At 40.1% G+C, this 26,701-nt stretch overlaps 1 protein-coding gene across 3 annotated transcripts; it reads left to right on the plus strand.

Annotated features, from left to right (window-relative positions):
- Positions 1-7,379: 7,379 nt before the first annotated feature.
- On the plus strand, positions 7,380-17,527 carry OTUD6B (OTU deubiquitinase 6B). Of its 3 annotated transcripts, none has more exons than XM_048286949.1 (7): positions 7,380-7,521; positions 9,637-9,791; positions 10,873-10,968; positions 12,350-12,662; positions 14,129-14,190; positions 14,829-14,935; positions 15,431-17,527. In XM_048286949.1, the coding sequence occupies exons 1-7, from the start codon at positions 7,431-7,433 to the stop codon at positions 15,513-15,515; spliced, it is 909 nt and encodes a 302-aa protein (XP_048142906.1). In that variant the 5' UTR covers positions 7,380-7,430; the 3' UTR covers positions 15,516-17,527. The 3 variants fall into 3 exon arrangements, with proteins under 3 accessions (XP_048142906.1, XP_048142907.1, XP_048142908.1); XM_048286950.1 differs by lacking the exon at positions 7,380-7,521 and adding an exon at positions 7,595-7,754; XM_048286951.1 differs by lacking the exon at positions 7,380-7,521 and adding an exon at positions 9,456-9,480.
- Positions 17,528-26,701: the final 9,174 nt, after the last annotated feature.

Genomic DNA, 26,701 nt, shown 5'->3' on the forward strand with positions numbered 1-26,701 from the left:
CCATCAATCACCCAAACCCCTCCCATTATTCCCAAAAGTTCAGTGTCTATCACCTAAGCCCTCCCTGTTTATCCTTATATGGGCCTTGTCAATCCCCTGAGATCCTGCCCCTTCTGACACCTCCCCTCTGGAAATCCCCTAGACCTCCACGCCCCATTGGGGCATGTGATCCCTTTCCCTCCACCCCTCAAGGCTATTGGCCTATGTGAATCTCTATCCGTGTCCATATCCCTCCCCTAAAGATCCCTATTGGTCCCCTGTTAAGCCATCCCCATTGTAATGCCTCCCCTTATAAGGTGTTGCCCAAAACTGCTCTAGGCTTGTCCTCTGTGGACACCCTCCAATAAAGTTGGATTACTGCCCGTGGCAAGCCTCCTCGCTACTTTTTATCTCTCCCTTTCTCGAGGGCTGCTGACTGCTACAGTGCCTGGAGCCTGTGCTCCCCTAGGTAGGGCAGAGGCTTCAGAGGAGCGGCTTTAAAGCTCCGTGCCTCCAGCTGCTCCCCACTCCTGCCGCACACTGCTGGAGATAGCCTGGGCAGTGGACACTGCGACAGGAGAGTGACAGAAGTACCAGGGGTCCTACCTCAGCTTACTTATCAATGAACAAACTATCTTCCTGATGTTCAGATGTTACTAAATACCGTGACACCACTGGGAGAACGTTACTAGAAAGGATGTCAAAGTGCAGTACTTTAAATAGCCATGCATGCTTTCCTCCCCAGAAGAGAAATACGAAAGAAAGCGGACACAGCAGCTGGTTAATTCACTGTCCAAGTCAGCTGATATCACAGGTGTGAAGTTACTGACTTCAGTGACTAACTTGACAATATTCAGTAGCATTGCAGAAGTACCCCTTAATTCTGAAAGTTTCAATTTTGTCAGTGTGCAAGACAGACAGTGCTTAGTACAGAGCATCTTACAGCTATCACTGATTTCAATGGGAGGCTTGAGTTCCTACAGAACAGATTAATGAAGTAATAAATTTTAATACCAGAAAGGGCCATTATGGTAATCCAGTCAGACTGCTTTGAATTCTGAAAGTCAGTAAATGCTGCTTGCATGAAGCCTATAACTTAGGTCTGAGCTAACACATATCCATAGGAAGTATTTCAGTCTTGATTTAAAGACTTGTGTGACAGCAAACCTATCAGATCCTAGATAAAGTGCTTCACAGTTGGTTACCTCATATTTCAGTTCTCTGGTTTTTTCCTTTCAATTTCTAACTATTATGTTTCAATATGACCTTATCTGTTAAGCCACCCTTTCTACTCAGGAACTAGACAACCTGAGCTTACATGCAGGAAGGCTCAAGCTAGGTGCTGTAAGACTATCAAAGAGGAAAACCAGAATTTGTGTGTGGGGGGAAATGCTGATGAGCTGGCAGGTCAAGAGGCCCCTGAGCAACCAGGGATCCTGGTGCAAGCAGGCAGGGAGCAGGCAGGGAACAGGGGCCCTGGAGCAGGGGCAGGAACAGGCAGGGAGAGAAGGTGGCACACATGCTGCCCTGGCAGTCCCACAGAGACATCTTGACTGCAGGTCCCTATGATGGCAGTTTCCCCAAATTCAGAATTTTTTTCCTTTTATAAGAGGATTTCTGATCAGCCAGTAGCCTTTGGTCTCCACTCCCTAGGCCATACTCACACTTGGCGATACCAGAGAGTGTAATTTTCTCAAGTCTCAGCAAATGCCTCCTCTTGTTGCTTGGTTGATCCTCTAGCTCAGTTATTGCTTCCCTTTGATAGGCTCAAAGCAGTCATCTTCATAACTTGTGATGTGTTTTTTTCAAGCAGTAATTTGATATCAGTTACTTTATAATGTCGGGTTGTCTGTTTTCAGTATTTTCAAGGCCTTTGTTGTTGTCCCACATTAAACTCCAGTTCATAACAGCCGTCTTGGCACAAAGCTCCAGTTCCCAGGACAGGCTCTCACCACAGGCTGATAACAAGCGCCACAGCCCAGAACTGGGGCATTGAGCCTGTGGCCTGCTGCTAACAATGGAAGTGCTCTTCTTAATAGCTTTCATTTATTCCAGGTTTCATGGCAGCAGAGGAAACTCATCGTTAGCTGGCTGGGCAGCGTGACCTGCCCAGCATTCATGGCACTGCTGTTCTCAAACATGTACTCCGTCATACTTGGTGTGCACTAAAATCTCCACTCCTGTGTAAATTTGAGTTCAGCTATACCAAGTGTTGTTCAAATGAGGCTAGCTTTAATCAACCTACCTTCATCAATTCAGCACTTCCCATTTGGTGACTTGAGGTACTTATTTGGTTGTTGGTATTTATTCTATATTCTTTTGGATTCCTGCTAAAGATATAGCAGAAGCCTGGACTAAAAACAGTCCAGGGACTTCACTGGATCCCTTTGACTGGGGATAGTTCTGCTGGGGGAAAGGAACATCTGCTACTTTTTTTCCTGAAAGATTTAAGGCTGTAGTCCCCTAAAACACTGGAGAGCTCAGCCTGCTTGAAGGACAGAGTGTGTCATATGCCTGAACATCTAATTCCAGTGTCTCGTATGGTAAAAAGAGGATTTTTTTTACTTTGCTGTAATTTCTAATGCTCTGAAAAAAATCCCAGAAATGTAGAAGGTTATATGTTAAGGAAACTCTCCCATCTGACCATTCTGATGGCAATCTGGGAGTCCCACTTGCACCACTCCTGGTTTTGACTGCTGGGACAGAAGCCCCTTTGCAGCAAGTAACTCCAGCGACCTCACAGGTGCCCTGTTTGACTCCCTGCACACCCCAGACTCAGACCTAAGTTTCCCTCATCAGCTTGACCCGAGGTTTCCCACAGCAGAGTCCCAGACGTCCTTTAAGTAATTTAAGCATGGTGCAGCGACTTACAGAACTGGGTGCCTCTGGGGAGGGACTCCCAACAAAGAGATCCCTGGGGGTTTATACCCTCACAGTCTGTGCACCCATGCTTCAAGTACCTCTTGTTCCAATGGTGGGTTTTGGTCTGGGGGTCTTCTCATTGTTCACTGGGTCCTGCAGAGTCTCTGGGTGACTGACCATCCCTGCCTGCCTGGTGTTGCAGGTCCACATGCCCTCTGTCAGGGAAAAGGTCAGTGCTCCTTCACGGCTCGTTGCTTGTGGTTCCAGCCATCCAGGGCACAGTGAGCATGTCACACACCAAGCAATCTGAACTGGGTGTACTCCTCAACAGTCCTCCTGCTAATGTACTGAAAGAAAAAAGACTAAACTGTCGAGGCATTTAACCACTGCCTTTACATACAACATTATTACAAGAAACAAACATAACAAAATGAAAAGCTAACAAGATTGCCACAAGGCAGAGTACAAGTTCATAGATTCCCGTGCACAAATACTCAAATGAGTACAAATACAAAATCACCTAGGATTCTCAGAAGTCTTTTACTTTTCAACTGATTGATCGCCCACTCTTCATTTGATGTAAGAATAGTGTATCCAGTCCTCCTTACCTAAAACTTAAACAGCAAAACTTTAAACAGCAAAATAAGGACACAGTAGGAAACTCATTTTGGTGCTTATTGGAGCCCTGAGTTCTGAGGTTTTCAGCCTTTCAGTGCTGACAGGCAGTGATCCTCAGAAGCACACCACATTTGACCTGAAGCCTTGGGAAAGGCTTCCTAAATTGTGTGGTAACACTAAGGTTGTTGCTGTGTAATTAAAAGTTATATCACTGGGTGGATGTACTAGTTTGAAAACAAACTAGTGGGAGACACCAAGTCAGAATAACAGTTTAATAGGGGAAAAAAAAAAAAGGAAGAAAAAAAAAGCCCAAAAATAAAGGCAGGAAACACTGGGTTAAACTGACAGAGTCAGGATACAGCCAGACACCCTGTTAATCAGGGTGGTGGTAGCAGTCTGGTAGAATGGCGGCTGCAGTCCTCTGAAGCAGTGATCCTGTAGAAAAAGGGTGTGCTCTTGCTCTGAAGTCCAGTGGTGGCTGTGTAGCTCCTGTCCTTTGGAAATCCAGTGGAAAGGGTTCTCTCTGGTGCTCAGAATCTCAGATTATATCCAGGATGGAATGCTTGGTTCCTCCCTCTGGGTGGAGCATCTCACAATGGGGTAATGAGTCATGAGGCCAAGTGTTGATCAGGCTCATTAACAGAAGATAGTCCAGAGGGAGTTATCTCTGAGTCATGCAGCAGAACAATGATGGGCCATTAACAGCAAGATAGTCTGGGGAGAGGAGGCAAGGAAACACTACTCCACCTGATTTCAACAGCTGATGGGGATGGTAATAGAATACACTGCAACCCAGGACAGTGGAATATGTGGAGATGTAGAAAAATTAGGTTTATGGGATATATGTAACAATATGGAGGATTTTGGGTGTGGGTTAGTTCTTCTTCCTTTCTCCTTCTTCCTCACAAATCTAGGGGTTCTGTTATTGGTCCAAAAAATTGGCAGTGCAGCTCATAAATGGTTAGTTATTGGATTATAAATAAAAACAAGTTACTTGGTTGGGTAATTTAGACCTTAAAAAGCCTTGGAAGTTAGAACTCATGGACATTTTCTACCTTGTTAACTTGGAGGCACACTCTGTGCAGCTGTGCTATAGATAAGATATAATAAAACCTAAGTCCAAAAATAACTCTCAGTCTCCTGCATTTTAATTCAAACTCTGGGTAAAAGAACTCACGAAATAGAAGCAAAGAAGAAAAGAAAAGGTAAAAAGAGAAAATCAAAAAATGGGAAATTAATAGGTGCTAACTTGGATTTTCTAGAGAATACCTTAATTAAAACTTCATCTCCAGGCTATATATTGTATACCTGTATTTCAGATGGCATGTGCTGATACCATTGAGCATACTCTTTTCTGCTCTTATATGTTCTTTTTACATCTCTAAAACATACTGTGTCAACAGTACAGTTTGAAGGCAAACAAAGGTTGACTTCCTTCATCTATTGGGATGCTGAAAAAGCCAGCTGTTAAATTATTTACAATAAAATATCCATCTTTAAGTGGTATTTGCAAAAGTATAGTCAAGGGGCCTGGCACCACTGGGTGAGGGGTCAATGCATGTTGGTTAATTGTCCACAGATCCTGCACAAGTACTCAGGGTCTTCATCTAACCTATTCTGGTTTACAGGCAATATATGCAGACACACATACTTTAAAATTCCTTTGTCTAAGTATTGGTCTATCTGGTTTTGGATACTTTTTCCCAGCTTCCAGGGGAATAGGGTACTGTCTCACAGAGGGTAGCACGTCTGCCTTGGTTTTAATGCATACAGGCTGTGCAGAAACCAACAGTCCCCCACCTGTAGTGGTCTTACCCCAGAACTCTGATAATACAGCTTTCAATATTTCTAGTATCTTCTGTTCACTTTTGAAGCTCTCAGTAATCACCCTCAGTGCCATTATTAAATCCATTCCTTCTGGTGACAAATGCAGTTCTGCATCTATGGCCTGTAGAAGGTCTCTCCCTAACAAGCACACTGGGTAGTCTTCTACTAATACAAATAAATCTTCCCTGTATACTCTTATTTCCTATCATTGCTAATACAGGTTTACTCACATTTTTCCCTGCCCAGTGCCTCAATGAATGAATACTTTGTGGTTACTAACCCTCTTGGGGCAAAGTTTAAGTGGGATAATGTGGCTCCTGTATCTACCAGAAATCCAACAATGAGACCCACTCCCCACATACTATATGTCTCTGTTGACCAGGTGTTCTCCACAAATTGTATGTTTCTACTTGTATTGTTCCTTCAAATTCAGTAGAATTGCTGGCCTCTAGTCATTGTGACTATCTATCCTTGCACAATTACTCCCCCACTTGGTTAGAAAGGCCATTCCCTTTGCCTGTGTCCTAAATTTCCACAATAATAACACTACATTTCCACATTCCTTCTCTGTCTCTTTCTGCTTTCTGGTTTAGGTCTGCTAAGTGTTATTTGGTCTTCCTCTCTTTCATTTTCTTCCCTGGACATTTCCTGTCAAGGCAACAGCCATCAGATTTCTCCAATTTCCCTTTTCTCCTCTACTTGCTCTGCCCTCTGTTTTTTTTTCGCCCATCGTACACAAATAATGCATACATAGATACAGGGTGTGGACACATACATGCCATAGACAAACTGATACAAAGCACATATATGTTAGTCAAACCAAATCCAACATGGATTTGTCCCTACTCTGGATTTGCAGAATACTTACAAGGCCACCCTAGTACTTTCCAGCGCCACGCTATTTTCCTAGCTAAAAGCCAATTGTCCCTCTCCTCTTTTCCTAGCTGGTCTGTGATGTCTTTTATTCTAACAAGATGGAAATAGCATGTGGAAGTAAATGAAAATTACATTTTCAGGCATGGACATATGAACCTGAAAATTATTTACATTTCAACATAATTTTAAAGGGGATCAAAAAAAATAGTGGTTTTATACAGCAAGAGAGTTTGATATATCATGTTATGATTCTGTTTTAAACTCGTGTCCTTTCTTTACATTTGAGACTGTACTTCATAGAATCTCAGAATCATCTAGGTTGGGACAGATGTTTATGATGTCCAACTGTTAACCCAGCAGTGCTAAGTCCATCACGAAATCATGTCTCTCAGAAACATATTTACTGTTTTTTAAATACCTCCAGGGATGTATTCTTGTAGACATTCTGTTCATAAAAATGTAAAACTAGTAACAGCAATGACCTTAACTGTTAAGGACAAACGCACTGTTCCATTACCACTTTTTGCTCAGTTCAAGTAATTTTATGCCCCATTAAAATATTAACTTTTATAGGTTATATTTTGCCCGTATCAACTGAATGTTCCACAAAATAGCATTGGCGCCTGCACTGAACAGAAAAGTATCTCACTACGCAATTTGTAGTTCACACTTTGAGGTGCTGATTTGACCCCAAACACGAAGCCTGGCTTTTTACTGCAATAAAAATATTTCACCTTTTGAGGAGTAAGCACCGCAACTTTAAAAATCGTGAGCCTTTCTGGTGTTTCTGAGCTTCATGAGAAAAACTGGCACACGCAGCACACTGTATTTTGCACAGAAATGAACAGGTTAAATAATTCTTTTTTTCTTAATGTGATACATTTTTCTTAATGTAATTGCGTAAAACCCCTAACCGTTTCCTTTCTCACCTCCCTGCTTAACAGGATCTTCCTCGAGCTAAACGTATGGCTTTTTCCTAGTGCAGACTTGTCCACAGAAGTCCTTTACCAGGACATTACGGCAGGAGCGAGTAGCCCCGCAGTCATCAGCGAACAGAAGCGCTCACAGCCCCAGAACAAATCAAGCGCTTCCTTTCCGTACCACGGCCGTAGCCCAGGGTCCCGCGACCTGGCACGGGCCCGGGCCGCTCCTGCCCCTCACGCCGCGGCTGAGGCGGTGCCAGGCGGGGCGGCGCTGGCGGAAGCGCGGCGAGCTCCCGCCTCCCGCCGGGGTCGGGGGTTAGCCGCGCCCGCCGGCTCCGGGCGCCCATGGAGGGCTTGGGGGACGAAGAGTCAGGGCCCGAGGGTCCTCTGCAGCAGCTGGTGAAGCGGCAGCGCAAGGAGAAGCGGGAGCTCCAGGGTGAGGGGCGCCACGGCCCGGCGCAGGGCGGGAGGGGAGAAGGCTGGGGAGCGGCGGCGGCGACACGCGGGGCCGGCTGGACTCGGCGTCCCCTCTCCGCCTTCCCTCGCAGGAAGCCCCGCTCGGCAGCGCGAGTAGCTCGGAGGGGCGGGAGGGCCGGCGGCGGCTGTGAGAAGGAGGGAGCAGCCCTGGCAGTGCCCTCGCAGGGGGACGAGGACGGCGGTAGCGAAATGGTGCGTGCGGGCAGCGGTGCGGCAGCCGGGCTGTGCTGCCGGCAGCAGTGCCCGTCGTGCGGGCGGCCTGCGGAGCTCGCCTTGCCGTGGCCTTGGGAGCCGCGCGATGCGCGGGAGCTGTGATTTAACGCTGGGCCATTGGCGTGATGTTCGCGTTTTGTTACTTTGGTTTTAAGTTAAAAGGTGTGTTTTTAAAAGGCATTTTAGATTGAAAAGCCTGCATAGGGGCTCCTGCTGCCCAGCCCGTTATGTTTCTTTATTCAAAATGCAGTTGACCTGAACTGAATTTTCATGTCCTGTCCAGCTATAATAAAGTATCTGTAGTAAAATACCTGTGTGGTCTTAAAGTGCTTAATAGGAGCTTAAAACACTTTACGCTATTTGACCTACCCTATTATATATTAATATAATGAAGTAGGTCTGATAGATGGATTCTGTTGAGTTTCATAGTTACTATAACATTTTTGTTAAGCTTTTATCATTGCTAGTATATTGATACGGCCTTTTCCTTGTTTGACTTTTTTGGCATGTAATGAAATAGGCCCATCTGCAACTTTTTATCAGAGGGTTAAAGAAGAAAGGAGTCAGGTTGCATACTGTCATTAAATTTATAGGAACTTACTGTTTTGAGATGCCTTTTCCCCAGTCAGATTTGGTTGAAATTGAAGAGGGATGGGAATCAAGCATTGTCTAGGTGGCTGGGGCACATGGCTCCATACACACCCCCCTTTCCACCACTCATACTCTCTGCTGTGTATTTGTATGTGCCTTTTATGTTCTGGATTCCCTTCTCCTCTATTATGTTAATTTTAATGAACAAAGCTGCTTTTCTGTCATACTCAGCTTATTCATCTTTGAGGCTGAATGCTTAACATAAATCTTTCAGTATGAGCATTCTTCTTGCCTCCCTTTGAAAAGTTTCATTATCATTGCCATCATCTTCAGCTCAATTGTGTCAGTCAAGGGGGAAGGACAGGAAAACAGCACAGGTGATGAATAGCAAGCAGGGTGTTAAATAATTGCTGCTGTAACTCCAAAACAGTGAGTACAGAAGTGACAGAGGTAGCGGGAGTGTTCCTTTAAGAACACAAGAGAAGAAGACTCTGGGAGAATCTGGTTGTAGTTTCCACTGTGTAATAGATGGAGCCAGACTCATCAAAGGACACAGAATGGACTAGAGTGTAACAAGAAAAATCCTCATGGGAAGAGTAAGGGAAAATATTTTCATAGCAAGAATCATTAAATACTGGTAAAAAAGTTTCCCAGAAAGGTTGCAGAATGCCCATCCCTGGAGACTGCACAGTCATCTGAATGAATTTCATCTGAATTAACATAACCTGGTACAGCTTTGAATTCAGCCACACTTTGAGCAGGAGGTAGAACTAAGTAACCTCTGGACACTGTTTCTAACCAAACTATTCTGTGATTTTAGAAATGAAGCATTGACTTACAGCATAGAAATACTTACGAACTTTAATCAAGTTAAGATTTTTTGGTTTATTTGGTTTTGAATACCCATTTTGCTTTTAGAAACTTTGTCTTAAGGATGGGTAAACTCAGTTTATAATTTTAATCTGCTGCTTGTCTGATTAAAATATTGCACATCTTTCCTGTGAGATTTGAGATTCTGATGCTCACATAATCTTTTCAAAGGCAACAGGCCAAGGTCTGCTGCATGGATGAAGTTCATATGTATTTCTAAGGAAAAATATAGCCACTTCAAAATGTGAGGATTAGAACTGGCAGTCTCATAGCTAACTATTATACTGATTTGTTGATGTTTGTAAATTAGTTTTTCTGTGTGACTTCTAGTCATCTTCTGCAATGACCATAGAGTATCTATATTTTAAAATAACGTTTTATTACACTGCTCGTCTAACAGCAAAAATTCAAGGCATGAAAAATGCTGTTCCCAAGAATGATAAGAAGAGACGAAAACAGCTGGCAGATGAAGTTGCCAAACTAGAGGCAGAACTTGAACAGAAGCACAAGGAAGAATTAAAGCAGCTGAAGGAAGCTTCACCTGAACAGAATAAGGTAGGTGCCCTAACTTCAGCTGAAGTTGTACAGGTACAGTTTGTGTTAGGGCTTTTTTAACTTTAAAAAATTGTAATGAAATAACACTTCAAAGTAGTTATCCTTTTCTTCACAATATTAGTAACTCTTTTCAACTTAGGAAAGCTTTAGCTGTTACAGTAAATGGGCAGTGCTAGAAGGCGCATGTAACAGTGGGGCATTTTTGCTGTTGAGCACAGTTGAGAGAGCTTAAAGAATTGTTGTAAAAGGTGTTTCAAAAGCAGGTTTAATAAAAATTTACAAAAGCATGACAAAATTTGATGGCAAGACTTACTTTGTTACTGAATCCATGGATGAGGCATACAAGCAAAATTGTTACACAAATGCAAAGCTGTAACAGAAATTAAATGTAGAGTAGGGGGAAAGGTGTAACACCCCAAGTAGTATTTGGTGTTGCCTTTAAGGCTACATGAGTAACTCAGTTATGTTAGAGAGTTATTTGTTTAAGTTACTGTTATATTGCCACTCTGGTTATCTTATATAGACTATTCAAGTATTCACGACCTTCAGCAGGTGTTTGACTCATCCAGTTTGTTTTGTCTTGTGATTTTGTCAATGTAAGTGATTTTTTTGTATAGCTCGTATGGTTACTGGGTTAGGTTTGTAATTTTTCTTGAGAAGTTTCAACTCTCTCTCTTTTTCAACTGGTGGTTATGCTTTGATATAGAGGGTGGACCCTTCTGCTTTAATTTCACAGAACTTGATAATGGCTGTTTGGATACCTCAGTGGCTGGCATGGTGGGGAAAGCTTTTCCTTTCAGTCAGTAAGCAGTGTTCACACTCCAGTGTGTAAGAGAACGTAGAGCTTAAATTTGAGATGCACAGTTCATAACTCTGTTGGGAGTACAGAAAAGTAATGAAATTCAACGCAGTAGTTTGGGATGGGAAGTGCTTTGATGGGTTCTGTGCTGTACATGGATCATTGTGGTTAAACTTCATAAAAATATCCTGGAAGAGAACTTTAAATTGTTTCAGAAGATGCACGTCTTAGTTATTGTTTATACTAATAAGAACATTTAACTTTTTTTTTTTTCCTTTTTAGACAGATTCCATAGCTGATGGGGTTGCAAATTTAGAGCTTGAAGGAGTAGAGCAGCAGATTCAGCATCCTCGAATATCAAAAGCACAGAAGAGGCGGGTATGACTTCACATTAAACATTTTACAAATAACTGAATGACATTATTACTTAACTGTAATAGCCAAAGCTAAACAATTTGACACGGGACATTACCTGGCTAATTCTGTATTGATGCTGTACCTACTGCGTGCCTTGAAAATCTGTTAAACTGCTGCCTAAAAATATATAAGGATTTTATAAATAGTTGTACTTATCTATCCTCAGCCACGAACTGGGGATCAGAATAGGTCAGGAAATGGGAGCCATAAAAAAAGAAATTATGTAAAGCAAATGATTTTTGAAAGACTTTCACTAGAAATACTATTAAAGAAGTAAAGTAATTGAATTAAAATACTATGTGGAAAATACGCAACTAGTAGAACTTTACACATTTAACAAAAGAACATCAATACTGAAGAAATTAATTTAAAATATTGAGTTGTTAAGAAACGCTACCTAGTGTCCTGTCTGTTAGGTTTAGATCTGGTTAAACATCAGATGTTGTGATGGATTAACATTATCATTGTACCTTCATGAATATTGGCTCAGGGCCAGAGGAACTCTGCTTTACTGCCTATTTCATCCCCTGTTACATGGTCACTACAAACATGTTAAAAGGATGTTCATGATTCATGGCACCATGTCTAGGCAAACCAGGAACTCTGGTCTAGTTTTTCTATATTCTGATTGCCTAAACCAGTCTGGTCTTGATTTGTGATGAATTTTAAGTATGAAAGTGGAAAGATCATTCTCTGTACTGCTTCCTTTTTTACTTGCTTATTTACTTTGGCTCTTGCTCCCTTGTTAACTTCAGCACGAACTTACGAAACATTCTATGAAAGTAATTTTTTTTGTGTTATTACATCCCTTCTAACATTCTCTACATGCATACTTGTCCATCCTTTAGGTTAGGAGCAGTCTTTTACGATGTAGAACACATATCCTGAGGGAGTTTCAGTTTCATGGCGTGAACTCCATTATGCAATCATGTGCTTAAGTGGTAGATCCCACACTTCTTACAAAAGAGCAGTATTTTCTGATGTTTAATTAGAATTGCCATACTTGAGTGTTGAAATAGGTGATCCTGGAGAAAGGACAATGATTAATAGCCTTTGTATGAGTGTTGTAAAGTGTTATTTTGCATGTTGATATAATTAAGATTTCTCTTGCCATAGTTTTGGGTGTGGTGTCAGAGGCAGTTAGGATATATTGGTCACTTAGCATTTGCTAAAGTTTGGGTTTAGGAGGACTCTAATTGGTATTTATTCAGGCAAATATTTCATAGGTAAGAATGTATTGAGAAAACACTGAAAGAGTTAGAAGCAAGCACTAAGCCAAGAACTGTATGGGCATATTCTAAATTTAACATTTGATGTAATTTTTGTGTGTTTTTAATCTAAGGAGAAAAAAGCTGCTTTGGAGAAAGAAAGAGAAGAAAGAATAGCTGAAGCTGAGATACAAAATTTAACAGGTGCTAGACATCTTGAAAGTCAGAAACTTGCCTCCCTATTGGCAGCAAGGCACTTGGAGATTAAACAAATCCCTTCAGATGGCCATTGCATGTACAGAGCTATTGAAGACCAGCTCAAGGATCACCAAAATTCCTGGACTGTTGCAACTCTGAGGAGCCAAACAGCACAGTATATGCAAAGTCACTTCGATGACTTCCTGCCTTTTCTGACAAACCCTAATACTGGAGACATGTATAGCAGAGGTAAGACTTGTAGCATATGAGATTTTAAGAACTATTTTAAGTGTTCCTGATAAATCACTGATAAGTCTCAGTTACATCTGAATTGGGACTTTTAAGGTGTTTGTAACATTGTTACTTTATTGGTCTGCCATGAAACTTGGTACACTTAGATCTCTGTAATTAATATATATTTTTTTAAATTAATCTAGGAAACATTATTCCCCATTTTAAAAAAACAGAACTTGCTGGTTACTAGATGGTGTGTACTCATTCTGGGGATATGATTTGTTATTATAAACAGCTTGTCTACCAGGCTGGGGTGATTTTTTTGTCAAGTCTTATATTGGTGTTTTCAATGTACACAGGAAAGCTGTTAAAAATGGGTGTGAAACAAGCAAATCTATTTTATAATAATTTGAATAGATGCATTTTCTTATTCTACCTTCTTTTTTCACTGCAAGGTATTTTGGAACAGTTTTTTACAAATAGACTAAACTAAAAAATATAAAGAGTTTTAGTGTGGAGCAACAGTGTAGGTTGAGTAAATGTAGTTAAACAGAGTTTATGTGCCTCTTACTTAAGCAATACTTGATTAATTCATTATGTCTGGAACACCACAAAAATGACAGCATAGATTTCCTTAACTTAGTGCTACATTTGTTTAATAGGCATTGCTGTGGATTTCATGTGGTCACTGGGTGCTGTCTTTCCCATGCTGACAGATTGTTATCACAGGATAAATGTGTCCCAGGAGAATACTCAATGAAATTCTGCACAGCAGCAGGGAATTGCGGTTTTCAGTTATAAGGGAAATGTATGAAAAGTCATTCTGAGCAGCGTTCAGAAAATCTGGATTCTTCTTTCTCAAAATTTGTTTGTAAGGTTCAAAAGCTTGAGGGTTTGTAATTTACAAATTTTAAACTTGGGTTCTGTAGAACATGATCTGAAAAGATTTTATTTGGTTATTTACAAAGAAACTATTGGTAATAAATACTTTAGGATGCTAAAAACAAGGCAGCTAATTCGGAAATTTAAAGAAAACCCAGCCAACTGTTCAACTGCATTCAACTGCAAGATTTTTAAAACATACCTGACACCTGGCTAATATAAGAACTAGATATAATACTCACTGTCACATTCTTTACTGAAGTTTCTGAACATCCTCTGAACAGGAAGAAAACTATGCAATTTCGTGTTTGTTGTTACCTGCTGTTCTCTGAATAAAAAATTTAAAGTATTAACTGTACTTCTTTTTATACTCTTCTTTTATCCCTCTCCTCAGTCTGAAATTTTCTTTTTAAAACAGAATGAGTTCGGGTTTTTTTTGACATCTGTTTTTCTCTCCTTTTCTTAGTGAACATAGATATTTTCCTTTAAAATGTGTTTGTACTTTTTTGGCTCTAGTTCTTCATTGCACAGTCAGTGTTTTTCCTCAGTTGCTTGTTCTCAAAGACAAGTACTAAAAGTTGTCTTTTCTTTCCCTGCAGAGGAATTTGAGAAATACTGTGATGATATAGCCAATACAGCTGCATGGGGTGGTCAGCTGGAAGTAAGTATCGTATTGATAATTTTTATTTGTGAAATTCTGAACTGGGTGAATATACCTTAAAAAAGGGCTTCTTCAGAAAGAATACCTGAAGGCATAAGGGAACATAGTCATAAATAGCTTATTAAGTACTTCTTCCTGTGGTTATAAGTTGTTTTCCCAAAGTAGTAGCTTTTCTGATAGTGCACCACTGTTCTGATGTATTTGACAGCATGCAAGTTAGTGAATTAATTTGGTTTAAATATAATTAGAAAGACTGACACTATGAATGGGGGAAGACTTAGATAGTAGCAAAGATGCCTAGAGCAGAGTATTGTTAGGTTTTTATCATGTAAGCAAGAACTTGAGCTTCAAAAAATACATATTTATTTTAGTTTGTCTTATTTTTCTTGAACGAACAGTTAGGAAATTAATGAAAGTAGCCCAATGTTGTATTCTCTAAACAATGATTAGTTTAAGACAATCTGTTTTCAATTAAAGTTTTAGAAGTTAAAATAATTTTTCTTATTTTAATAAAGCTTATTTTCTGAAAATATTTCTAGTGTTATGCTTGAACTGTCTGCTAAAATTAAATGCCTAGTTTTCCTGTCTCCAGCCTACATTGTATTTAATCCTATTACTAAATTATTTTTGCCTTAAAGCTAAGGGCTTTGTCACACATTTTACAAACACCTATTGAAGTAGTGCAAATGGATTCTCCTCCCATTATTGTTGGTGAAGAATATTCAGGCAAACCAATAACACTTGTGTAAGTATGTCATTTTATCACTTAAATTTAGTGCACTTATTTCTGTAACAGAGGGCTCAGCTTTGATTCTCACCTGCTCTTTTACTCTCTGTTACGTATCTGGTGTTGAAACAATGCTTGAATAATGGTTGTGCAGGTCAGAAATTGTTTGTGATTGACACACTGTGGAGAAATTGTAATTAGACAATGTCTGATGTGTATCAGTCACTGATTTAGAGAATGCTGCAAGGTCATTTTACTTGTTAAATAATTACAAAATAATAATGACAATGAGACAAGATGGAGGAAACTTTTTTCCCTGTTCAGAGTATATGTCAAACTGTGCCTGGAAGTCACCAGAATTAAAAACTGTCTTTAATACTCTTCTGTGTAATGTTCCTATATATTTTGTTGTTAAAACTTGGCTTTGTTTAAATTGTCTTCCAGTGCTGTTACTGTTTGGCATGATGTATACTTCTTGTTAAACTGAACGCTATTTTTGTAACTTTTTTTTAGGTATATGAGGCATGCCTATGGATTAGGAGAACATTACAATTCTGTAAAAGTTCTAACAGACACTGCTACAGAAAACAGCAGCTAGCATACAAAAGTTGTGCATTCACATGGATAACGGTTGCATTGTGATGTGTTGGACTCCAGGAAATTCCCAGTAAGACTGGAAAGTAAATGGAATGGATTATAGAGTAAAAAAAAAAAACAAACCTGCAAGGTTTGACTGTAAATCAGAAATAGGTCTTGATTTAAAACCAAACCAAACCAAAACCACACAACAATATTTTGAACTTGTTGGTATTAATTATGTTTAGAAGATCTTCTGTAGAATGGTGGCTGTATAGATCAGGTTTTTTTTAATAGAGCTTCCTCCTATGCTGCAGGGAAAATACCAAGTGGTAAAAATTTGTTTTGATTAGTCTGCATTTCTGCTGAAAAATTAAGGTTAGTGAAGGTTCCTGTTCCATTATTTCTGTCAGATTTTCATGATAATGGAAGAGTTCAAGCACTTGAAATAGCTGATTGTATTTTGGTTGATGGAATATCCTCTACATAGTCCTATCAGGATCTAGTTTTAACAGTGTAGTATTGATCCCCTTCTTTATTTGGGCAGAGAAGATCTGGAGGCAAATCCAGCAGCAGAATGTCTTGCTTGGCTGAAGGAATTGCACCATCTTTTTAAGACTTTCATGTAAGATTTTTACCAAGGTTTGATGTAGGTTTTTTTTTTTTTTTGCAGTTGACAGTAGGAATTCGACTATTGTGCAGGAAGATCATTGTTATTTATGAGTGTACATTATAATGTCAGTGCAAGTTAACCTCACTGTTCATTCTCCATAGTCTTTCAGCTGTACATTTTTGTGAATCAATCATCTTACAGGGCTCCTCAATGTCCTCACTTCAGGTAGTAAAACTCACCTGAACTCATAATTTATGGATCTGCTGATCTAAGCACTTTGTCATCTAAAGTGTGATGTTTTATAATGCTGAAAACAGCTGGTTGCACACAGCTGAAGAAATAACTACTTTGGGTTTTGTCAGTAACTAAAGGTGATCTGGAAAAGAATTGTTTATTTTAATTGCTTCTTACGATGCACGAAGACTTGAAGGGTTTTAATATGGTTTGACATTTTACATTAGAAATGTAGATTGTTGTCTGTAAATGTGACTTAAAACTTAGGAGCATACTGAAACCAAAGTTGTAATGCAAATGTTTTTTAACAAGAGAAGTGATTTTTAAATTTTTTTTTAAAGCCTTAGTCAAAAAAATAATTGTCTGTATTTTACTGCTGCTGAGTTGGTTTGGAGAAAAGCGGTTCATGAAAAGATTAAACACCTTTGCCCTGGTTTGAGGATTATGACCTAACAGTACATATCTTGTACTTCAGTAAAGCTAGCTTGCAGACTGACATTCCTGGAACTTAGAAAAATCTGCTCTTACTTAAGAGGGAGAGAAGTGATCACTTTATGGGGCAGATTATGTCTGATTTAAAGTACTTTGAGAGAGAGAGGAGGTGAAAAAAAAAAATCAGATAATTACAGCAGGGTTTTTTCAACAAGCAGTTCTTTGGGCTGGTTCCTGCCAGGAAAACAAAGTATTAACCAGATCAGGAGTTTTTACATTCTTAATTATCTGTTACAGTATAACAAATATAGCTGGTTTATACACAAAATCAGCTGGCTTCCTGTAAAATTTGGTTTACTACCTTCATTATATAAAATGATGGTTTTAATTTCAAACAAAAAATAGGCTACCACAGCATGGAAAAAAATGTTTCTAGTCATAATACCATTACAAATTTCACTAAAAAGAATAAGAATAATAAATATTCTTCTCTGCATTGCTTAGAATTGATATATAAAATGCACATACTGAATTTTATAGATCCGCAGTTCTTTGGTTTATTTGGATTTCAGTTTTGTTTGATTAACAGAGAGAAAAGATGCTGGAATCGGGGAATGTCTGTACCAACAGTTTGTCATGTTGAAGATGTTTACAGTTTGTATAAAGTTAAATAATTTAATATAGCGAGTGAAAGATCCCTGCTCATTCTGTATGGGACTTGCCAAAAAGTAATAAATTGGTTTATTTGTGGCAAATCTTGTTGTGGTCAATTTTATTTTGTAGTCAAATAGTTCCCTTATTTCCTAGTATGAATAAGCTTATCCATTTAATTTTTAGGATCCTACTGTAATATGAATTCTCAAAAGCTGACTGTATTCAGGCAGACAAAGCTTTAGTCTATATGAAATCAAGTTGTTTCTGAACAAAATTTATCCTCAGCATTTTAGCAGTTAAACTCGAGCTCTTCTGAAAAGCTGTATTTGAAAATACTGTTGAACTTTGCCATGCATAAAAATGATGAAGTGGAACTGAGAGGGCGTCTTCTCACAATTAAGCATTTAACTTCTTTGTCAGATTACACTTTTCTCTGCAGAGTGACACTATTTACTTTGAGTTTGTATGTATTTCAGTAGCTTTCCTTGCTTGTGTCTGTAATTCAGTTTCTTCAGTTGCTGTTTCTTTTAAGGACTGTCAGGTATTCTTTTGAAAGATTAATTGAGATTAGTTGCCAGTAGGAATGCTCACATGAACAGGAGGGAAGCTGTCTAGTGGTCTGAAATAAATTGTGTACAATGTTCTGAAAGGGAAGAACATATTTGTTGTTGAAAACAGTGGTCACATGTGGCACTTAGTGCTTGTCCTTGTCCCCTTCACTTACTCTGCCCTGGTCTCTGCTCTCCTGTCCAGTTGTGTGGGCTGCAGGCAGCCCCAGAAAGGGTGTGAGAGGTGGGTGGCAGCCAGAGAGACTGCAGACCTGTAATAATTGATTTAAATAGTAAATTAATTCATTTAATAATTTATTCTTTAAATACTAAATTAGTTCAAGGACCTTTTAAAAGAAGGAAATTATATAAAATGCAATGAAGCAGTGATGTCCCTTGTGTGCATTTGTACAAGTCTCATAACTTCTATTTATGTATATTAAAATATTGCACCAAAGCTAAAACCAGAGCTTTTTCTTATGTTGAGGGTGGCAGAGCACTGGAACAGGCTGCCCAGAGAGGTCGTGGAGTCTCTCTCTCTGGAGACATTCAAAACCCACCTGTTCTGGGTGACCCTGCCTTGGCAGGGCGGTTGGACTGGATGATTTCCAGAAGTCCCTTCCAACCCTAATCTGTGATTCTGTAAAACACAGTGAAGAGGGAATTTGTTTCACAACCGCTTGCTTTGAGGGCAAAATTGTCAATAGGAGCACTTTTTGCCTCCTCTCTATGGTCTGTTCTTCTCCCTTTTTTAACAGGCAGTTCAACAGGGGCTGTGATAGGCTCCAGGAAAAAAAAAAACAGTGCTGAAATTTTCGGTGCATGCAGAACACATCCCCTCTGCTCCTACTGTAACTCAAGGAGAAAGATGTGCTGGCAGCAGTGTGACTGGGTACATCTGCTGCTTGTGGGATGGTGGCTCCCCCTCTGCTGTGTTATGCTTGAGTGTAACATAGTTATGAATTACAACAGTGGGAATTACTGGAGCTAAATGCACGGGTGGCCTTAGGGTTGAATGGGGTCAGGAGGGGCACTCCCTCTGGCAGTTTGGGCTGTGGATTTTACCCAGTTCCTCCTTCAGCAGCTTATGAATTCGGTGATGTGACAGTGACCAAGTGAAGGCAGGCAGTGTCCCTTTTGTGGGAAATACGCGTAGTCACAGTGCACACAAAGGGAAGTGTGTTCAGGGGAGTCCTGCTCAGACACTGCAGAGGTGTGCTGGGTCAGTGGCATCTGCAGAGGTGCAGCAGCCTTCCTGCAAAGGAGCCAATGATGAATGTCTCAGAGATGGCCTGAAAGCTTTGGTGAGAGTGGACATCAGAATGTCCCATCTGCATCATCTGGGTACTTTGGGCTGTCATCTGTCATAGGCCATGGACTTGTTGCAAGTACAACTTTCTATTTTTAGTCCTTGAAACACAGCCTTCCCTCCTCTGTCTCCCAGCAGATCTCCTGGGATGTAATAATGAATGACAAGCAGCCCGTGTTTATTACTTAATATGTAAGAAGATAAGCAAACTTAAAAATAGGATCTGAAATACAGAAGGCATTTTCTGTACTTTCCTTGGCTCCAGTGAGAATGCTAACCCACCAATTCCTTTGTTTTGAGCAACTAATAAAAGGAACACATGGGTTATGATTGATCACTAGGGCCGGGTGATAGATGTACTTTTGAATAGAACTAAAATCCTTAGCAATTGCCTCTGTATGTTAGAAACAGTTATATCATAAAAAGAATTATTCACACACACAAAAATATTTGGTAAAATTCAGAATAAACTGATGTAGTCTCTGTGTTGAAGATTAAATAAAGACCTCAAGGTGTTAATTGAAAAGCTTTATACTCTTTACAAGTTAGAAAAATCGGAGTGCATAAACTTACCATAGTAAGCAGATTAAAAAGTATTCCTAGGAGCTATATTTTCTGCAGAGGCTCCTTGAACTTCATCATGATATATGAAGGAGTTAGACATGTTAAGAATCTGACGGTGCTGTTTGTCCTGAAATAAAAATCTTTCAGATGTGAGTGGTGCTGTTTTATTTTTTATTGCTCTATTTTTTTCTTCTTTTGAAGGCTAGTGTTATGAAAACACTTGAGCATGATCTCTTATTTGAAATTATTATGTAAATCATGAAGATGCACTGTAAGAATTTGTCTTGGTTTGAAAGACAGGTGTCTGCTAAGGAAGGCAGGAGCCTCCCTTGGAATGGCAGAGGCGACCTCCCTTCCCTCCGAGTTATTATAATTTTGAAATCAAGGGGCTTTTAGGCAAAGATGTGGGAAATAGGAATAACAGTTCTTTACTATTATATATCTATATGTGTATAACCAGTCCAACAAAACAGCAATAACTCTGGCAGTAACAGCGAACAATCACAAACCCAGTCCCAGCCTTCTCGGCTGTCGGGCCCTTTCCCCTCGGGTGCAGTTCCGCTCGCAGCCGGCAGGGGCGCTGGCGGCTCCCGGTGAGCAGGGCAGGTGCGATGGTTCCCCCGCGGCTGCAGGGGGCGCTCCGGAGCGAGCTCGGGGAGCACGCGGCACCGGTGCCCCGGGATCCCGGGAAGGGATGGGACAAAGGCTTCACAAACCCCTGGGCAGCCGGTCCCGGTGTCCGGCCGGACCCTTGGGAACGGCAGGCTGGACTGGCAGGGACGAGCACAAAGCCTGGGTGGCAGACGAGATGTATCCAAATTGCGGAGCTGCAGTGGGAACCCCCCGGAGGCCTGGGCAGGCAGGGCGAGCACAGCTACAATGCAGCGAAGGCTCGAAGCAACGGTGGGGGCAGGACGGCCATGGCCCAGCTCCCAGTGGGGCGGGGAAGGCGGGCTTGGGATCCCGGAGTTTCTCTGGCAGAAGGAAAAGCAGCCAAAGAAAGCAGCCTCCCTCTCTGTCCAAAGCCGGGACTGACTGTCCACATACCCAGGTGAAACAAAAGAGTAGCCAGATGCACCCCACCCCAATGGCAGGTCTTTTGTTTTTCTTAAGTATCCAGCAATTTTTCCCCCTAGCAACATGTATGGGGAAAATTCTTTTAACAGAAAAAAACCTAGGAGAACTCCTAAAACCCCAACACAATTGCATTCTGGAAGGTATTTGAATATTCTTTTGAGAAAGCTAAGGATGTGGAGATTTTAAACTAATAGTTCTTCTACAATAAGGCTCCATTGAGTGGGGAAAGAGTGAGGGACAAAAGATAGCACATCTAATGAAGAACCATTTTTCTTTTAGCTGTTTGCAGAATGCTGGAGCCCAAAAAAGCCATAAACAGAATAGGGTAAGTATTTGTGAACTGTGGATGCCTACATGAAATGCATGAAATTATTCAGTGTTGAGGAATATTCCAGGTGCTGGTGGCTGGGCGTGCTGAATGTTGTGCCCTGGCTGGGGGGGAAGTGACCGGAGCCCCAGGCAAACAGCTGTGAGTGCCCTTCTACACTTCAGTGTTTTGAACAGCTGCTCCATATTAACCAGCAGCCTCCACCATTCAGGGTTTGGTGAGATCCCTGAGAGTGTTCTGCAGGTTCATTGGCAGCCTACATTGCATCTTCTTCACTGGTTGGTGGAACCGCAGATGGCGTCAATGGATTTTAAAAACTTGATTTTAATCTCTGGTATATTTATCAGTATTGGAAACACTGTTCTCAGTGTTGCTGATTCCATTGTAATGCTTGCTGTTTGCTTGGCCTGCTGCTTGCGTGTGTTACCCATCTGCTTCTGAACGTTTTATCACATCTTTTGCAAACAGCTGAAGACTTAGAGTCGACTTGGAGATCTTTGAGAAAAACTACAGGGGACAAGGAGCTAGAGAATGTAATGGAAGAATGTTTTAAATCCAAGTTGAAAAACTGCTGTTCAGTAAAAAACAGTGACGAGAGTGTTAAGCAAAATTATTCTGCTGTTCTTCCAAACCTTTACATTTTAGATTGTACATTTTAGTTGTGACAATCAAGTAAAAATTTTGTTTTAAATAGAGAAGAAGCTGCAGACCCCTGATAGGACCTGCAAAACCTGAGTACATGCTGTCATTTCTAAGAGGTCCTTAGCTTTCCCCATCTTAACAAGTGATATTCTCCCTCTTGTGGAAGGACACATTACAAAAACTATAAGGGTCTTTTTCTAGGAAGACCATTTGGGAATTCTGTTATTTTTCATAAAACATTTTTGATGCTGTCATAATCATCCACATAACCACTAGGTCCTCCTTGTGCCTGGCTGAGAGCTGTCTGTCAACTACTCTTGTCACAGACATCATATGGATACAGACTCTTTAGAAAGGACAGGCTGGGAAGGTGAGGAGGAGAGGGTTAGCTTAGTGCTTGTCTGTGGGACAGGTGATGGGTCTGTTCATAGCTTATGGGTCAGGATCAGAGGGGTGCCCTAATTGGGCTTGTTGTTACACACAGCAAACATATTTCATATTTTTATTAAGTTTACTTACAGTGTGAGTGTTTTGCACTCTTTGAGCTCCCTGACCAACTCCAGAGCCTTAATCTAAAAATAAGGCAAAGCAGACTTACTTTGAAAACTTTTGCTCAGTAAATACATTTGATTATGAAATCTCCAGTAAATCCTGTCTATACAGTATATATGTCTACACTGTCTCCAGTAAATACAGTCTGAAATGTTGCATGTTTCCTCTGCAAGACTTCTTTATGCATTTGAAGAAGAACACACAAGACAGGTTGTTTGTACATATGAAAGCAAGTCCCAGTAGAGGATTTCTGATAGTCTCACTTACTTCTCACAATGTATGTATGCATCACAATGATACATGTACCATCAAAGTTTGTAGGATGCACAAACTAAGGTTCCCTTCCCAGGGTGGCCTTTCCAAAACTCATAAAAAATGTTACATGAGTATTAAAATAGTCTTTATAAATTTCAAATGCATTGGTATGCAACAGTTTGCAGTCAGAAGACATAAAAAAAAATCATTTTACTTAGCCCCATCCCTGGCAGTGTTCAAGGCCAGGCTGGATGGAGCTCTGAGCAACCTGGTCTGGTCCATGGCAGGGGAGTTGGAACATGGTGATCTTTAAGGTCCCTTCCAACCCAAACCATTCTATGATTCTATGATCATTTCAAGGACTGAAATCAAATATGCATTTTAATAAGGGCGGAAAAGAATCCAATCCTGTACTGTGTACTGTAAAAATAGATGAGAACTACTGACTATTATAGTAGGATCTGAGTAAACAGACCAAGAAGAGAATGAACTGGTAAAGGAATAAATCTTATATTTTATTTATTAAAGCACTGTACATGTTAATTATATATAGTTAAGGACAAACTCTCAGTAAATCTTAATTGAAGAGCCCTAAAAATTATAAAAGTAACTTAACTTCTAATTTTGCATATAGTACATCTCAGAAACATTTCCTTTTGAAGTATTGAAGTGAGGGAATAGATAACCCATAGCTATACTGAGTAACTCAAATTATATTTTAAATTTTGAAACTAAGATTCTCATGTTGCTCTCATGCGCATGGAAATACAAAAATATATAGACATGTAAAACATATTTACATATTTGGTATTTTCTTCAGTTCATTTTCTAAAGTAATGCAATAGGCAAATTTCTGATGTCAGGACTGAATGCATCACTGGCACACAATGCACATGACATTCTGTTCATTCAGTTAATGACTTCAAGGATAGTTTAACCAAGTATCACTGGCACACAATGCGCATCACATTCTGTTCATTCAATTAATGGCTTCAAGGATAGTTTAACCAAGTGTTTGAAGAACTGTACACCAAGATTAAAGATATGTATTGAATAAGTTTTACTCTTTATCTCTTAAATATAGTAACCTGTTTTTGTAATAGCATAAATCAAAAAGCAAGGTGGTGGATGTGAGGTGGGAATATGGGTCTCGAAGCTGGGAAAAAAGTTCTTGAGGGTTATCAGTGGCCTCAATAACACATTTTAAAACTGAGCAAGTACCTTCCAACAGTTGGCTTACAAAATATCAAAATTTAATCACACTCTTCTAAATGCAGTGTAAAGTGAGTAAACATGAAGCATGATTTTCATAGAATAGTTTTAAAGGGATCTCTGGTGGTCCTCCAGACTGGCATCTAGCTCAAAGCAGCGCAGCTTTCAGATAGAGCAAATTATTCTGTCTTTTGTTTTATGAGCATTATCTTGTGTGTGGAAAAAGGGGAGGGAATGCAACTGAGAACTCTGTAGACACAGTCAGAAGAGAAATGCATGTTCTGTGTGTTTGCTTCAGGTTGCAGGTCCCTTGTCTATGTATCCATGCCAGTCAAAGGGACCACTCTGCTCTGAAATTTTTTATCTGAAGAATTCCCCAGTCTGAGTTGAGTTTTCCAGCTTCTTCAGTGAAGAGGTCATAGTGAGGGAGCTGTTTGCTTGGGGTTTTCTGATCACTGTGATTGATAGAGCCAGCTGACAGACTGGAACAGCTTTAAAGGTATTTCTGCTTATTCAGCCTATTTACAATACTGGTGTGTTGTATTCAGTAGAATTAACTCACCTGATGCTTATTCCTTTAGACAAGTCTTTCATTCCATCCTTATTATTAACTCTGCCTTGTCATACAAATTATCATGCTTAGTGCTTTTCAGATAAATCATTTTATTGGAAAATAGCTGAAGAGTTGCAGAGGCTGTAATCTCCTTCTGCTGGGGACTGTGTGAGTTACTGAAGAATTGGATATCAGTTGTTGCTTGAGACTCCTGGAGCTCTCAGCTGTGTACCCTGGTGGTTGTGACCACATTCCTGGCAAAGAAATCTGCTTACCATGTTTGGGCAGATGGGGAGCAACTCACCCTTCATTTTCTGCTTGAATTTCAGTTTGTCATTTTTTGTTTGCAATTTTCCATTTCCAAGGATCTTTTCATGATCACACCTCCCGCCAGTTTAGCAGCAGCTGCACATCTCATTAAAGCAGTTTCTATTTCTTGCACCTCTTAAATGAAGGTGTTACAAGACTAGACTGGACTGGACATTACTAATGAACTTTGTCACACAGTATTAGCTATCTCTCTCAGCAGATGCCTTGAACTCTTATAATTCTCCCTGAGCCTTTCTACATCAAGGAATGCCAGTCCCAATGAGCATGGAGTGTTTCTGACACACTTGGTTATGTGGCATCAAATACTTTGCTAGCTGGACATAAACTACACAAGTTATTACATAGAAATTGCTCATTTCATAGGCCTTTCACTGCTTTTGAAAAGACTTCTCCGTCTCAGAGTAGGTAATGATTTCTTTGCATGTGCAATTCTTGCTGTGACTGCCAGTAAGAGTTCCACCCATACCATGTTTTTTTTTCAAAATCTGAACTTCATCCATGAGTATCTGGTCTCAGGCCAGGGAGTTAATATTAAATAGTTTGCTGCAGAAACTCTCTGTTATAATTCATAGAGTATGCAATGAAAAGAGTGACTTGGAAATGGAATGTCCTAAATTCTTTGGCCATCTCCCTCAGCCATCCAGTCCTCAAGACACATTTGCAGTTTTATTTACTTTCTGAAGCTCTGATAGCCCTAATTTTTCCCAAGATCCTCTTAAAGTTATAGAGTTTTGGGAGTAAAAGATTTGTGTGTTGGATAATGAACTTTCAACCCCACATGAAATGATGTAATGCAGTTAAAAACTACTCTTGAAAGAGAGTGAGGTGGATATGCCTCATTCCAAATGTGGGTGACTTAAAGGGTCCCATTATGGAAAAATAAATGAAGCTTCATACTCATAATTACTTAGCTGACATGTTTAGCTGAGCAGCAATAAAACATACATCATCTAAATATATATTGTTAATCTTGGCAATGATTTATACCATGCAAGCTGAAATTACCTCACCCAGTTAGACAGAATTAAGTCAGTGAAAAGCAGCTAAGGATAATTAAGCTAGACAAAGTGGCAAATAGGTTTTTCACTGCTTAATATATGCTATTATAAATTATTTAAATACTAAAAGAAAACATGAAATTCCTTTATTTTAACCGTAATTGGTCCTGCTGTGGATGTGTTAAAACAAAAAAGATACTTCAGATATTTCATAACAGTAAATAAACGTGGTTTTATTTCATTTGGAGAACTGTATTAGAATGTGCAGATTTTAGGCTAAGAAATATCTGCAGCCTTGACATTCTTCTGATAAATCATGGATGCAAAGCAACAAACAAACAGAAGACAACAAAGAGAACTTTGCTGTTTGGGGGGGTGTGTCTGAATACACTTCTTTCTGTACTGCTTGTGAGAGAACATTTTTGTTTAGGTGTGTGTCTTGCAGTCTTTTCTAATCTGAGAGAAGTCAGCCTGGTTTTTATTTTAATAAAAGGAGAATGAAAACAACTGGATAAACATAACAAGAACAGTTTCAAGACAAAACAAGCCACCCTCCTGAGTCTTTAAATGTCCAAACAGATTCTGTGGAACATCTTAGGGCTGACACAAGGGAGACAGAACTCTCCGGGCATGCTTTGTGGGGAAACTGAGGCAGGAGAGGGTTTAATTTCTTCCCTCCCCCTTTTCATCCCCCCCTCCGCATCGGAGAGGAATTGTAGGGAAAGGTATAGGGAAGCCATGGGGTGAAAAACAGATTAGGAATAAACTGGGGATGGGGTAAATTTAGGAAAGGGTTCATATTGGGTATAGGGTAAAAGGGGGAAGTAGGTTGTGGGTAGGGAAATTGCTGGGATGGATATTGTTTATAATTTTGTGCATAACGGCTGCCTTTGACGGGAATACCCCC

The sequence above is a fragment of the Corvus hawaiiensis genome, chromosome 26 (assembly GCF_020740725.1).
Source record: "Corvus hawaiiensis isolate bCorHaw1 chromosome 26, bCorHaw1.pri.cur, whole genome shotgun sequence".
Taxonomy (NCBI): domain Eukaryota; kingdom Metazoa; phylum Chordata; class Aves; order Passeriformes; family Corvidae; genus Corvus; species Corvus hawaiiensis.

Bases quoted from the DNA above. Each gene is read 5' to 3' on its own strand.
- OTUD6B (XM_048286949.1), top strand. From the start codon at position 7,431: ATGGAGGGCTTGGGGGACGAAGAGTCAGGGCCCGAGGGTCCTCTGCAG. The intron at 9,792-10,872 runs GTAGGTGCCCTA...TTTCCTTTTTAG, and splicing joins CTTCACCTGAACAGAATAAG to ACAGATTCCATAGCTGATGG. The intron at 14,191-14,828 runs GTAAGTATCGTA...TTTGCCTTAAAG, and splicing joins CATGGGGTGGTCAGCTGGAA to CTAAGGGCTTTGTCACACAT.